This window comes from Camelus dromedarius, chromosome 2 (assembly GCF_036321535.1).
Source record: "Camelus dromedarius isolate mCamDro1 chromosome 2, mCamDro1.pat, whole genome shotgun sequence".
NCBI classification, from domain to species: Eukaryota; Metazoa; Chordata; class Mammalia; order Artiodactyla; family Camelidae; genus Camelus; species Camelus dromedarius.
This window is the reverse complement of record NC_087437.1, coordinates 59,256,383-59,270,219: the sequence shown is the minus strand read 5'-3', so window position 1 is coordinate 59,270,219 and position 13,837 is coordinate 59,256,383. Positions and strand designations below refer to the sequence as shown.

At 37.8% G+C, this 13,837-nt stretch overlaps 1 protein-coding gene across 5 annotated transcripts in view; it reads left to right on the top strand.

Moving 5' to 3' along the window:
• Positions 1–13,637, top strand: part of ATP13A3 (ATPase 13A3) — a 73,734-nt gene extending 60,097 nt beyond the window's left edge. For 4 of the 5 annotated variants that reach the window (XM_031453554.2, XM_031453534.2, XM_031453544.2 and 1 more), the window contains 3 exons: positions 1,977–2,057; positions 3,526–3,615; positions 10,207–13,637. In XM_031453554.2, the coding sequence (XP_031309414.1) occupies positions 1,977–2,057; positions 3,526–3,615; positions 10,207–10,404 (369 nt within the window). In that variant the 3' untranslated portion in view covers positions 10,405–13,637. The remainder of the gene's footprint in view (positions 1–1,976; positions 2,058–3,525; positions 3,616–10,206) is intronic. The other variant, XM_064493900.1, reaches the window with a different exon arrangement.
• The last annotated feature ends 200 nt before the right edge of the window (positions 13,638–13,837 follow it).

Genomic DNA, 13,837 nt, shown 5'->3' with positions numbered 1-13,837 from the left:
TCTGCCTGTTTCTTAAATGTTAATGTTCCCACACATGTGTGTTCTTATCCCTTGTCCTACTGTATCCATTCAGATGACCTCATCCTCATCAGGGCTACCTGTAGTTGCCGTCTATGTGTTGAAGACTCCCAACTTTATACCCTTAGCCTGGTTCTCACAATTGTGCTTTAACCTGCATATCCACTGGCACACTGAACGTTATATGTGTGATTCACCCATCGGTTCTCACATTCAGCATTTTTAAAGCTAAGCTCATCATGTTCTCTCTCAGTCCTGCTTCGACTATTTCTTGGTACCACCATTTATCCAAGGCAGAAGTGTGAGTGTGTGTATGTATGTGTGTATGTGTACATGCACTTGTCTCTTCCTTTTCTCTTCATAGCCAGTCTGTTTCTAGATTCTGTCAGTTTTCTTATTCTGAATCTCTGTTTCTCTCTTTACTCCAATCCCATTTGCCCCCTAAAAGGAAACTGTTGTTTCTTGCTCACAACACATCTGACGCCAAATGTGTGGGGATTGTTCCACACCAAACAGTTCTCCAGCACTCCGGACACTAACTGGGTATCTTGCAGTTTAGTTTTAACACTAACTACCTGGAACCAGCACAGACCCTGCAGGTTGAGGGCTCTGTCCCATAAGTCTGCCCCCACTTCAGACATCAGCTGCAAGTTCCAGGTTGTCACCTGTATTTCTCACCAACCAGCTATAAGTCAGGGTTCCCACAACCTCCTCCTCAGGCTTGGTAATTTGCTATAATGGCTCACAGAACTCAAGGAAACACTTACGTTAATTGGTTTATTATAAAGAATACAATAAAGATACAAGTATACAGCCAGATGAAGAGGTACATAAGCCAAGATCTGGAAGAGTCCCAAGTGCAGGAGCTTCTTCTGTCCTGTGGAGTTGGGATGTACCACCCTCCCAGCACATGGATGTGTTGACCAATCCAGAAGCTCTCCAAACCCTGTAGTTTAGGGATTTTTTTTTTCCCTTAGAGGTTTCATCATATAGGCATGGCTAATTCTTGAGTCAGTCTTCAGACCCTCCCCGCTTCCTGGAAGATGGGGGAGTGGAGCTCAGTCTTTCTGGTGACCAGTCCCCATCCTGAAGCCATCCAGGAGCCCACCAAAGTAGCCTTATTAGAAGTGAAACACTCCTGATACCCATGAAATGCCAGAGAATTTAGGAGTCTTGTGTAAGACGCCTCTATCTCCCCCATCACACAGGAAGTTAAGAGTTTTAAGAGCCCTGTGTCGGGAACAGGGACAGAGACCAAATATATGTTCCTTATTATTCCCCGCACCAGTCTAGTGTGGGCTCCCATCGACTCTTGCCTTATCACTGGAGCAGTCTGCACCCCTCAAATCCTTCTTGCTGGAGTCGTAAATATCTTTCTAAAACGTGTTAGATCATACTGCTCCCCAGCACTTAGCACAGTATCTTAGGTGCTCAGTCAATATTTGTGTACTAAAGGGATGAATGCATGAATAGGATTGTTTTTCTTTTTCTTTTTTCTTGTCTTTTATAGGCCTTAGAAAAGAATCACAGATTTTAAAGTGAAAACTTACTTAAATTGATCTGCATAGTTCTTTTATGAATTTGTCTTTATAACAGTGTGGGGTTTTGAGTAGTACTTTAGTATTAGATCACTGTCTGCCTTTTATTATTTAAAGGTAGGACTTTATTTTAAAATCAGGGACTTGTTAGATATTCATGATTTAGTAGAGCATGGACTTTGAGTCTGGATTGGATTTGGCTCTAAGCTCAGCCACTTCAATGCATTTTTTAAACCTCCAGTTACTCCATTTTGAGTTTTATCATCTGGAAAGTCGATACAATATCTACCATGTGGCATTGTTGGGGATTGAAATGGTGTATGGAAGTGCTTGGCATATAATAGGAATTCGATAAATCTGGAAATTACAATATAGTGCTATAATATCAACTGCATTAACTTAACAATTTTTGCCTTACAGATAGTGTGTGTACCATATCCGTGGCGTGTAACTATGCTCATCATTGTTCTTGTCAATGCCTTTGTAGCGATCGTGGTAGAGGTAAGCACATCACATAGTCAGATGGCACCCTTGCTGCTTTGAGATTCTTGGTGATTTAATGGTAATGGGGGAGGAGGATAGATAACATTATGGAAGCCCACAAAGAGTTTCAGTTTCTTTGTAGTTAAATTCATTTAGCCTCCTCTTCTGATCTTTTCCATGAACTGATAATAGCCGTATTAAGAGATATGACTTAGCTGCGCTCATAGAGATGGGAGAAAATATGCAGTTAGAAATCAAAAGTTAGTAATTGATAGAAAGGAGAGAAGATTGGTGTTTAGGTGGCCCATAAACTGGTAAACCAGTGGCCATGAAATCAGAGTACCACCCGAGTCTCCCATTTAAAGGAGGAAAGGGAGGGGGCTGTCTCCATGAAGTATAGCAAATGTGAATAGTAAGAACGTTTATTGTCAGTATAAAATAGTGGCCATTCTGAATTTACCCAGTCTCACCACTGATTGCATTGATTGCTGGAACTGCCTCCTTGGTGTTAACTTTTAAGTTTCCCCTGGGGAAAGAGGCCTTAAGTGCTCTTTGATCCATTGTATACTGTATAGTTATTTTCCTATTCGGATCGCCTTTAGGTCGGCTTCTCTGAAAGGAGATAGTAAGTTCTCACTTGCTGCTTATTAATAAAATGTAGTCTCTTCTCAGAGCTGCTATTATAATTCACTCCTCTGGTGGCAATATATCAAACGAAGAAGGAGATACAGTTGTGATTTTTAAGTTAAGGGTTTCATAGAGTAGGCTTTTGAATTTAGGTAGTTTATGGGACATACGTGTACTTTAGAGATAATAGTTCTAGACTTGGAAATTACATGTAATTTGTTAGCTTTCTAAAAGATGACTTGGTATTTAAATTGGGGCCACAGTAGGCAGCATGATTATGTGGTACTGATCTCTTCAAGTTGTCCAATTTAAAGTATTTTTGCTATTTTATGGACACTAGAAGGCACATCCAAGGTATTATATTTTAAAAGCTTTCCTTTTTCTATAGTTTAAGTTCACCTTTTCATTCAAGTGTTATTTCAGATAAAATCTTTTTAAAAAACAATTTTTAGGTACTCTTTTCTTAATTCCTCTTAATTTATTCTTGCTCACTATCAAAAGAATTGTTTTGGACTTTGATGAAATCATACTCTTTTAGATACAAATAACTCACTGTTAAGAGAAGGGCTTGAGGTTGTAAGTATTTTAACATGGGAAAGACCCGAGGATTCAGATAAAAGCCATATTTTGTAGAAAATTTAGAGGCCCCATTTTATCAAGAATTTTTATGATGATTTCTATTTGTTACTAAAGTCCTGTCGTTATTTATCCTTTTGCAGTAGTAACTGAAATTCTCTATGTGAAAACCAAATCATGTTTTTTACTAATGTTCAGCATTGTGTGAGCCTTTGTAAATGTATGCATTAATAAGGAATGACATGGTCATTTTTAATTCTTCACTCACTGGAATATCTCTCAGAACTTCTTCCTTGACATGGTCCTTTGGAAAGTTGTGTTCAATCGAGACAAACAAGGAGAATATCGCTTCACCATCACACAGCCTCCGCAGGTTGGAAATCAGCCCTTTTTCACGTATATCTAGGCTCTGTCAGTTGTGTGCTCTGCATCGTGTAGGGTGAGATTCTGTTGTGTGTTGTTCAACCTTTTCTTCTGTGCCTGGCATTTCATTTTTTTTGTAAGGAGTCCTAGAAAACTCATGGTGAACATTTGTTACAGGCTTCTTAGGACTTCAGAAGTTTCATAAGTCTCTTCTCCATTCCAATCCTTACCTTCTGTTTTTGTGAAGGTCTTGTGGTGTAAGAGTTAATTTTCCATTTTTGTCTGTCTTAAATTTTAAGTTCTAGTTTTGATGAGTCCTATTAGAAGCTAAATGAGATTCATATAAATAAAGTTATGAAATGGGAATCTTTCTTCACGAGTCAGAGTTGAAAGGTCAGAATTCTGAAGAATTATTTCTGATTTCTTATCAGTTACTGTGCCTCAATTTTGAGTGGCTCTTTTGGTTTTCCCCAGCATGTCTCTCATTCAGAAAAATTTTCAGACCATGCTTTTTTTTTTTTTTTTTTAATACAAACCATGCTTTAGGACTTTTGACTTTTTTTGAGGTAAAAATAAAAGAGAAACAGATGAATAAAACCTATTTTTTGGTGTTAGGCTGACATTCTTCATGGAAAATATGAGTTAGTCTTATTTTTTTAAACCAGTACTGTTGAATCACAGCTCTGAGCCAGCTTTTTTAGTATAGAGAACTTGACGATATAAAGTCTCACACCCTCATTATTTTGCCCGTTGCTGTTTGTAGCTGGGTGATATGCTTTACACTCATGAGTTTAAACCGTTCACTCATCCTGGGCCACAAGGAAGCTTGTGGAATCCAAGAGGATTCCCTGGCATGGGTCACTCACTCATTTTAGCCTTCTTTTACCTGAGTAGCCACATCCTGAGCTTCACTTCGGTAGTTCATTAGGCTTGATGCCTGGTGTGGCATCACGGGATCGGCTAGAGGTCCCGGAGAGCACCATTTCGTTTTCTAAAGCTTGATAATGAGTAGGAATAGTTTTATAATGATGTGATGAGTCCGGCATCCACTTTAGTTTCTTTTTCTCAAGGCAGTGCCTAGTAGTATGACCAGAGCTGTGTTAGAAGCTCGAGTCCTTGAGCTAAATCTCCTCTGTGTCTTTTTTTTTTTTAGCTCTTGGTGCCTCATTCTGTTACTTCAAAGGGTTAACTTTGGCTCATATTATCAGTCCTCATATAAAAAAAGTTTGTATTGGCAAGGCCTAGGCCAAGGAAAACATTTACATTGAATTTTTAGCTTTTCCAAAGAGGTCTCCAACTATTGATCTAAACAGGGAATGTGGGTTCTGAAGAGTTAGATCCTGATTTAGTCGAAAGTGGGTATCATAAAGCTCCTTTAAAACATCTAAATTGGAAAACCCTTCTCACTTTTTATCCAAAATTAAGTGGCAGAAAATTCTATCACTGGCTACGTCTGTTTTCTAAAAATTTATGAATAAGTATGTGTCCTTATTTCTAAAAGGCTATGTTTTTCATGTGAAGTTGTACCTCTAAAAGTGTCCTGCGGAGAGAGTGGCCTAGAGCAGGGAGGCTCCAGCAGCTCCCAATCTTTACTGGTTCTGAGCATCATTGCGTAGACAAGAATTTCAGCCTTCAGTTTCTGTGGTCACAATTAAAGAAGCATTTTAAAAATAATTGGCTTTAGAAAAGAGAGTTTGTATAACCTCTCTGCACGTGAGGCGCACTGGCTGTTCACATTCATGACCCTTCAAGAGCTGAGCAGTTGGTAACGTTACTGGAAGGCTGAGGTTCTCAGTCAGGGGTAATCTCCCCCCACCCCACCGCCACCCCCTCCCGGGGACATTTAGCAGTGCCTGGACACATTTTTGGTTGTCACAGTTGAGGGGGTGGTGCTGCCGCTGGCATGTGGTGGGTGGAGCCTGGGGACCATGTGGTGGGTGGAGCCTGGGGCTGCTGCTAAGTAAACATCTGACAGCAGCACACAGGCCAGAGATCCCTGCCGTAAGCTGAGAAAGAAAGTAAAGGCGAGAGTGACTTCCATGGCTGCCACAGCGCCCCCTCACCACAAACCCCCGTTTCACACCCGCCCGTTCTGTGCTCTTTTCTACCAAGAATCTCATGAGGTCTTCCCAGACTGCAGCTCCCAACCTTCTTTTACTTTTGGGGGAGCACAGCCATGTTTCTCCTTTTCCTTCCTTCCCATATAGACCCGGAGACCAGGGTTGGAAGTTTCAAAGCTAGAGAGCCTGGACTAGGCTGCAGGTCTCACACATTTGAGTTGGGAAGCCAGGAACCTCACCTGGAAGTCCCTAGTAACCATATCCCAAAATAACCTGGTGATCGACAAGGCAAGCTATACAATGCCTCCAGGATCCTTCCTATCTTAAGGTGTTTCCAGCTTCGTTTTATACATAAAGAAACAGCATTCTGTCGACATGCTCTGCTTACGCAGCTCATGAATGGCAGAGCTGGGAGTGGAAGCCAGGGTTTCTGATTTCAGGACTGTTTTTTCCACTGTGCCACACTGCCTTATGCTGTGGGGCCGCAGAGATGCAAACGAATGCAACAATCGGGTGACAAAATGGAGACAAACAGTAGCCACTGTTTTCAATACCCACCTTCTGTGGTGGATGCTGCGAGGCATTTTGTATAAATTCCCTCAATTGTTACAACCGCAGGAGATCAGGATAGAGAGACTAAAGATACCCCTTTCTTCACAGATGAGGAAACAGTGTTAGAACTGGAGTTCAAATTCAGTTTTATCTGGACCCAGGACCATAATATTCCTAGAACAGAAAACTTCCATATTCTTTAAAGAACTTTTAAATGAACTTCAAATGAACTTTTAGGCATCATTTTTATTTAATAGTAGACATTTTAGCTGTTATGTTTATTTGGCCCATTGAACATTCATGCAGCTAACCTAATACAGGAAAGATGTTTACGTAGTAGTAATTTATTTCCCGTAGTGATTCTTTTTCTTTCTCATTTGGCCTCAATAAGTGTCCATTGAATCAAATTGAAAATAGGTTAAATAAACCGTTTGTAAATAATCAAAGTTAAAACTTTCACTTAGCTAAGTTTCTTTTTCCTATAATGATCTTTAGCAGCCCAGATGCTAATACTTATTCTCTGACTGAAAAAAAAAAAAGATTCTTAAGATAGTAATATTCAGAAATGCCTTAAACTCCGCTCTGGATCTGCTGAATGAGAAATCCTCAGTGCAGGCGCCGTCATCTGTGGTTTTCTGTAAAGCTTTACCCAGGTTGGAGAAGATCGGTGCTGCGTATTCCCTTACGGAGACGCATTCCTGCCTAGCCTGCACCCGCTAAACCCAGGCCGCTTAGTGGTAGATGTGGAGCTGGAGTCATGAACCATTATGTATTTTCATAACACCTGCGAATTTGCCCTGATTAAGTTTTCCTTTTTGGGGAAAAATCCAGATGTTAACTATAGTCTTTATGCTACTTAGGATATTATTTCAGCTTATTTAGACAGAATGCTAATTCTGATTGTCTTTGTGTTATATTCAGGATTGGTATGGAGGAAGACTTTTATGAAAAACTATAGTACCATTATAACACACCCCCCCCACCACACGCATGGCTATATGTCTTACATATTACCCATGAAATCCTTTCCTAAAAGACACTGCTACTCCAGGAGTAAGCTGGCATTGGAGTTCTAGAATGAACAGCTTGGACTGGTCTAAGAAGCAGGAGAATTTTAGCTGTAGATCTTTTAGAAAGTTCTTTGTGGTTTTTCTGCTGGACTGTGATAGCCTCTTTCCCTTCTTTAAGGGATATGCTTGATTATTTAACCATTCTTTCCAGGAGCAAGTCACAAGATCCAGTTGTTGGGGCTCCTGTGATCTCCTGCTTCAGGGACGTAGCCCAGACTGGGGAGACCTGGCTGCTCATTCTAAGCCCCGCGATGCTCCAGCTTTTCCCTCTCCTTGCACATGCTTGCCTCTCCCCTCTTGCCATCGTCTGCGCTCCCTTGATTTCGTTGTCATTCTAGCATGCCGGCAGCTCCTTTTATTTCTGCTCGTGAATTAAATTGTGGCTGAGGATGTGTGTGGTATGCTTGTGTTTGTAAACTAACTTAACGCTTGCTTACAGTGTATTTTTTGTGTATGATATTTGGGGAGGTGTGGTTACAAGGACAAAATATGAGTCTAATTACAGTGGAGGGGGGATCCCTAGTGTTCCTTGTGACTTAGTTTATTTTTAAAATTATAACAAGTGTTCGTTGCTTTTAATAGGGACGTGAGGATTTTTTAAAAATGCACATTAATATAAAAAGAATACTATTTAGTCGTGATTCTGTTCACAGTGGAATTAGTTTTAATTTTATTGCTTGCCTCACTTTCCACAGTTGGGGAATGATGGATTTAATTATGTGTGTGTGTCTTCTATTTAAATATCCTTGGCTTAACTCAGCCTGTTACGCGTTGCCTTCAGCCCAACTGGCTCGTCTGGACATACAGACAAGGCCCATGTGTTTCTGCCCTCTTTTTTAAGTCAGCATTTCTGTTACCATTTTCTGTGATCCTTTAACAGTACTACTTGCTATAAAACAAAAAGTGACAGCTTTCACATTGATTTAGGAACAGTGATTTTTTTTTTCCCTGCAATTAGATTGAAGAGTTTTAACACCTTAGGGAGAAAGATAGATCCAAGTAGTGAACTGTCACCTCAGATTAAATACTAAAGTTTGTCATGTGTGTGCTTGTACTGGAAAGGAATTATTTGTTATTTGGATCACCTGAAGCATCCTATACCGAGTCTCTTCTGTATCTGTCCTAATGCTAAATATTTTCTTGTGGACTTCGTTTAAGGTGAGGGTAAAAGCTCTCTTTTTAGCTATGACAATAAAGAGGCTACCAGATGAATAATCTTCAAATCTGTATCCTCACCTACCCACCCCCCACTCCCAATCTAATGTAGCTTCCTTGTGACAAATCACAGTTTTTGCCTTCAAGTTCTTAGTAATGGTGCAGCTTACTGTGTTTGGTTGATAAAGTAAACTAGAAGGCATTTAAAAGCACATAGTTACTGGGTATCGTGCCCTCGGCACTGCCACATGCCCACTCCAGTTTTTGAAGGAGAGAGTAGTGGGTGCCTGGCGGTTGGCTCAGTAAGATGAGACCTACCAAGTCAAAGTGTGAAAATGTTTTAGAGAGTTTTCATTTTTAAGTATGTTTGCTGTTTTCCACTGGCCAATTTAGAAACATGTGTTCAGACTCTGTTATAGCAAATTTGCCTTTCTTGATCATGCAGATATTTTGAGTGTCGACATTAGAATGCCTGTCCCAGTTACATCTTGCCTGCATTTTGTGAGATTACAGTTGACGCTTGAACAGTGCCAGGGTTCGGGTTGCTGACTCTCCCTGCGGTCAAAAATCCACTCTAATTTATATAATTTATGGGCCCTCGATATGGAGTTCCTCCACATTTGTGAATTCAACCAATCGTGGATCATGTAATACTGTAGTATTTACTACTTATAAAAAAACAATCCGTGTATAAGTGAACCTGCATGGTTGACCAGTGTTGTTAAAGGGTCAGCTTTACATCCTTGAGATCTGACCTGGTTGCAGCCTGGATTATATGTTGATGGCAAAACAAAACAACCTGGGATTGAAATTTTGCTTTTGAGGAGCAACAGCCAAAATAATTAAAAATTGACTGTTCTTCAGAGGTGAATATAGCTACAGGTCTCAGGATAGTCATTTAGTTTTATTTCATTTATTTCCAACTTCAGTTAAGACATATTCTGGAGGTTTATATTGAATTTACATTTTTGTACAATAACCAGGGACTCTGCTTACTTGTTCTCCAAGAACTGTTTATCTGAGATCACATTCATTAAAAACAGGGTTGATTAGAAGGATTTCCGTGACAGTGGAGCTTTTTACAATAAAATAATACCAAGAAGTAGTACTTGCTTTATGCCTTTCTATGTGCCTCTTTCCAGTTGTGGAGCACCAAGGGGAAACCATCATTATGAAATAAAATTGTTTTTCTGTTGAATGTGGTTTTAAAATAAGTAAATGACATTAAGCATAATCTGAGTTCTGATTTTGACCTAACAGTATTTACATAATGCTTTGAAAGGTGATATTAACAATAACAATGGTATTTGTACACCGATCAGGTGCTTAGGTTGCTAGAAGCAATGGAACCAAAAGATAGTTTGGGATAGAATATGAGGGTTTTCACATTAAATATTAAAAATGTTTTCTCTTTCTGAGTAAAGTTATTCTTAATGCATTAGATGTTTTATGTTATAGAATCACAGACTCCAGATACGCAGGTTATCTTAAGAATGTAGCTGTATACAAGAGGAGACAGGTACATGGAACTAAATAAAATGAAGTAAATTGCATGGATAATTTAAAAATATAATCTTAAAAAAGTGTTCCTAAATAATTGAAAGCTGACTTTTTTTTTAACATGGACTTTTCTTCATGTGTTTGTTGTGCTCAGCAGTCATTTCCTCTTATTTTTCTGTGCTGATGAACTGTGCTTTAACAAACTAGTTAAAAACAGCAGCTCTTAATCTACCAGGATGTTCTTCTTTTTCCTTATTTTCTTAGGAGTCAGTGGATTGGTGGGGAAAATGCTGTGTGTCCTGGGCCCTAAACTGTAGGAAGAAGATGCCAAAGGCCAAGTACATGTATCTGGCTCAGGAGCTCTTGGTTGACCCAGAATGGCCACCAAAACCTCAAACAACAACAGAAGCTAAAGCTTTAGTGAAGGAGAACGGATCATGTCAGATCATCACCATAACATAGCAGTGCATCCGTCCCAGCGGTCTTCCAGCAGCAGTTTTGAGGAGAATATAAATGTGGGGCTTTATCTGATTCTACGTGTCAGAGTGGCACTCTTTCAGTTTATGTCCCTTCCAATACAGTAGCTGATTTGAGAGCTTTTTTTTTTTTAAACGAAACAAAAGGAGGTTCGCCTGTCAGTTAAATTAATAATCAATCTATAAAGTCTTATACCGTCACTCAGTAACTCTAAATGTTATACATATTTCCAGAATTTTCTTGCTTGTTACCCTCAGTAATAATTATAGGGTACAGAAGAAAGTTGGTATTTGGAAGATTTTTAGACATTAGCTTCTAAGACTGAGTTTATGCCTTTACATTTATTTTCACAGCCCCCTTATTAAAAGAAGTCATCATTTATATACAGGTCCTAAATTTGTGATTGATAAATAAAGTAGGTGTTAATTAGTCTCCACTGAAAAGTGGGTAGAAAGCCTATTTTCATTGGATTTCAATATTTCTCCCGAAGAAAACTCGGTGTACATGCATCAGTTCCCTTTGGTAGCCTAGGCTTAGGGGTGAGTTTTATGGTGTTGCTTATAGAACAACTCAGGTAATTTCCATTTATGAGTTTATATTTTCTGTAAAACTGCCTGGGTTTTATTTTTCTAATCAGCAAGGTGCTTCACTGCCTTCTTGAGATGTCCCTCAAAGCTATTAAATGGATCTTGTGCTATGTCTGGTGTCAGTAGTGTAATTTGCTTTAGTTAAATATTGTAGAACCTTTTCAGTAGGAAAAAGGCTGATTTCTCTTGGCAGTAGTTATAGATCTATCCTTCTAATATCTTTTCTTATCTGTTCTTTCCCTCTCAGGTTTTATATTATTTTAAATGTCTTTTTATTTTCTTCTATGTCTTTAATTACCTAAAGGTAATAGTGAGTTGTTTTGGGTTTTTTTTTTTTTTAGTTTTTTGAGTTAGAATTTTACCTCCCAAATTTGTAAAGGTTTGACGTATGTCTCTCCTATCCATAATGAGGCTTAAAAAATGAGTGATTTTGAATGCTATTTTTTCAAAGCAATATGAACCCGGTGAGTTTGTTTTATGCCATTAGGTGGCGCCAGAGGTCAGAGTCACCGTATTTTGAATTGGATGTTTATGAATGAGCATGTTGGTTATGGAAATTTCTGGGAGAAAAAGAAATTGAAACAAAGTTAAAAAGTTCATTGAGCCAAAAGAAATGTGGAAGATATTTTTCACGTTTCTTTTTTGCCTGGGAAATGTTTAAATTCTAAACAAAATTAAGATAATTTATAAATACCTTTATAGGTAAGATCCAGCAGTTTGGCAAAGCCCAAAGAAAACTGATATTGCTGTAAAATGGACACTAAACTACTAAGACTGTGTGATCTTATCCTTTGTTCGTTGTTAACCAGTAGCATGCCTGTGCTTTCCACATCCAGCTGATCATTATTTTCTTGATATATATTTACCAATTTGATCAAATGTTATCCAGAACCGTAGAACCAAAGGGTTCTCGTTTTTTATGCTGCAGAGACCTGATGATGTTTGGTACCTGTAGAAAAATGTAAGTTACACTCAGGATCACTGTTATTGCTACAGCCACTGCTGATTCTGACAAAAATACAATCGAAGTTTTCCATCAGAAAGTATGATACTATATTAATATATATTAGCTGATAAGAACAGTTATTCCAGGAATGATTCAATGAAGCTATGCATTTAGACCTCTTGAGCTGTGAATTAGCACTGTTTTCTATATTCTCTTGATCATTTTATAATTTCCACATTCATTTCCAGTACATGCAAGTGTGAGTCTTCAGTGATCTCCCAGAATTGTAAAGTTTTTCTTTCATTTAAATACTGAAGCATATAATTAAAGTAATTGCTAAGTAGCAGCTTAAAAATCAACTATCAGATTGTATTTAACATCTTTAAGAGCATGATCATAAAGAACTATATTTTTGACACCCTCCCCCCTTTTTTAACATTTAGATTTTATAAGGGTTTTATATCACATCTGTCCATATTGTTTTTCAAAGGAATGAGGTTTTTAGATAGGTGGGAAAAGCACTTGTAGAAGGTTAGATTTGAAAATAGACACGGTGGGTTGTTCAGGTTGTAATTGATGGCTTCCTGAATGTTATTTGAAGAATGTCTGTGAATCCAGATGTGTGTCCTACTCAGTGCCATAGGTAGATGAGTCTTCTCTCAGTAGGTCACCATTACATAGTAATTTTGATTCTGAATTTCACAGTAAATTATTTGAGTGTATACAGACCTAAATTTAAAAATCTGTACATATATTATTTTGATGTATTAAGAGTAATAAATATTGCTGATTTAAATTTTATTTATGCACATACTTAAAGGACAAAAATGTCCAGGAAAGTAATTGTTAAATAATATGTAACTTTTTAACTTTTTAAATAAATAACAAGATTTTTAATGTGTGTCTCCCTCAGGGTTGTTTAAAGTTTTTTTCCTCCCTCAAATATAAATAGTGGTAACTATATGTTTTATATCTTCTAGCACCAACTGCTGTAAAGCAATGCTGCAAATAATGCTTGAATAAAAGTGGCTAAGCCAACAACAAAATAAATACTTTTTATATTAGTTTTATAATCCTTACATTCGAAAGCTTTCCAAATTGTACTTGTGTTTAAACCAAACTCTTGCAATTTTTACTGTTTGTTTTGTTTCCCATGTTTATGAAAATACTGCACAGTTTCAAAGGCATGGTGAATTATATCAGCATTTATGTATTCTGTTCCCCAAAGGCTATGGATCCAATGTCCAGAGAAGAGCAAAATTTAAGCTTCAGAAAACATTCTAAGATTTCATGCATGTAGTTTTGACATATCTGAAAGTAGGTTTTTGTATATTTATGGTGGGAGGCGGTTGGGAACTTTTAACAAAATGTTAATTTTTGTACAGTCTGTGGGCATTTACACATATTTTTAATGTATTAAGATTTGGTAATTATGTGCACATTAATAAAATAGTTACTTCCTGTTATGATTTGTGAATTCCCTAAGACTTTGGATTTTTTTTAAGTAACTTTATATCAGAAATGATACTGCATCTTTATATTTTTAAAATTGTATTGCTGCTCAAGAATGGTACCCTGATGTCAAAAAGGCATACATTGAGAAGTATACATTCAGCACTGTAAATAACCTTATGAAATTTTTTGATTGAAGCTGTTCAAAATAAAGATTTAAGTGAATGATATAACATTTCTTTTTTTTCTGTGTCTTTATCCGTTTGTTTACTTTCTAATTACATGAACATTACCCTCTCTAGACTTAACTTTCCTGCTTAATACTTCTCCCATTTCCTGTTTTTTTTTTTTAACTTCAAGTTTTTCACAAAAATAAATACAATTTCCACATATCATCACATCATGTCTGTGACCATCTCCTGGAAGCGCATCA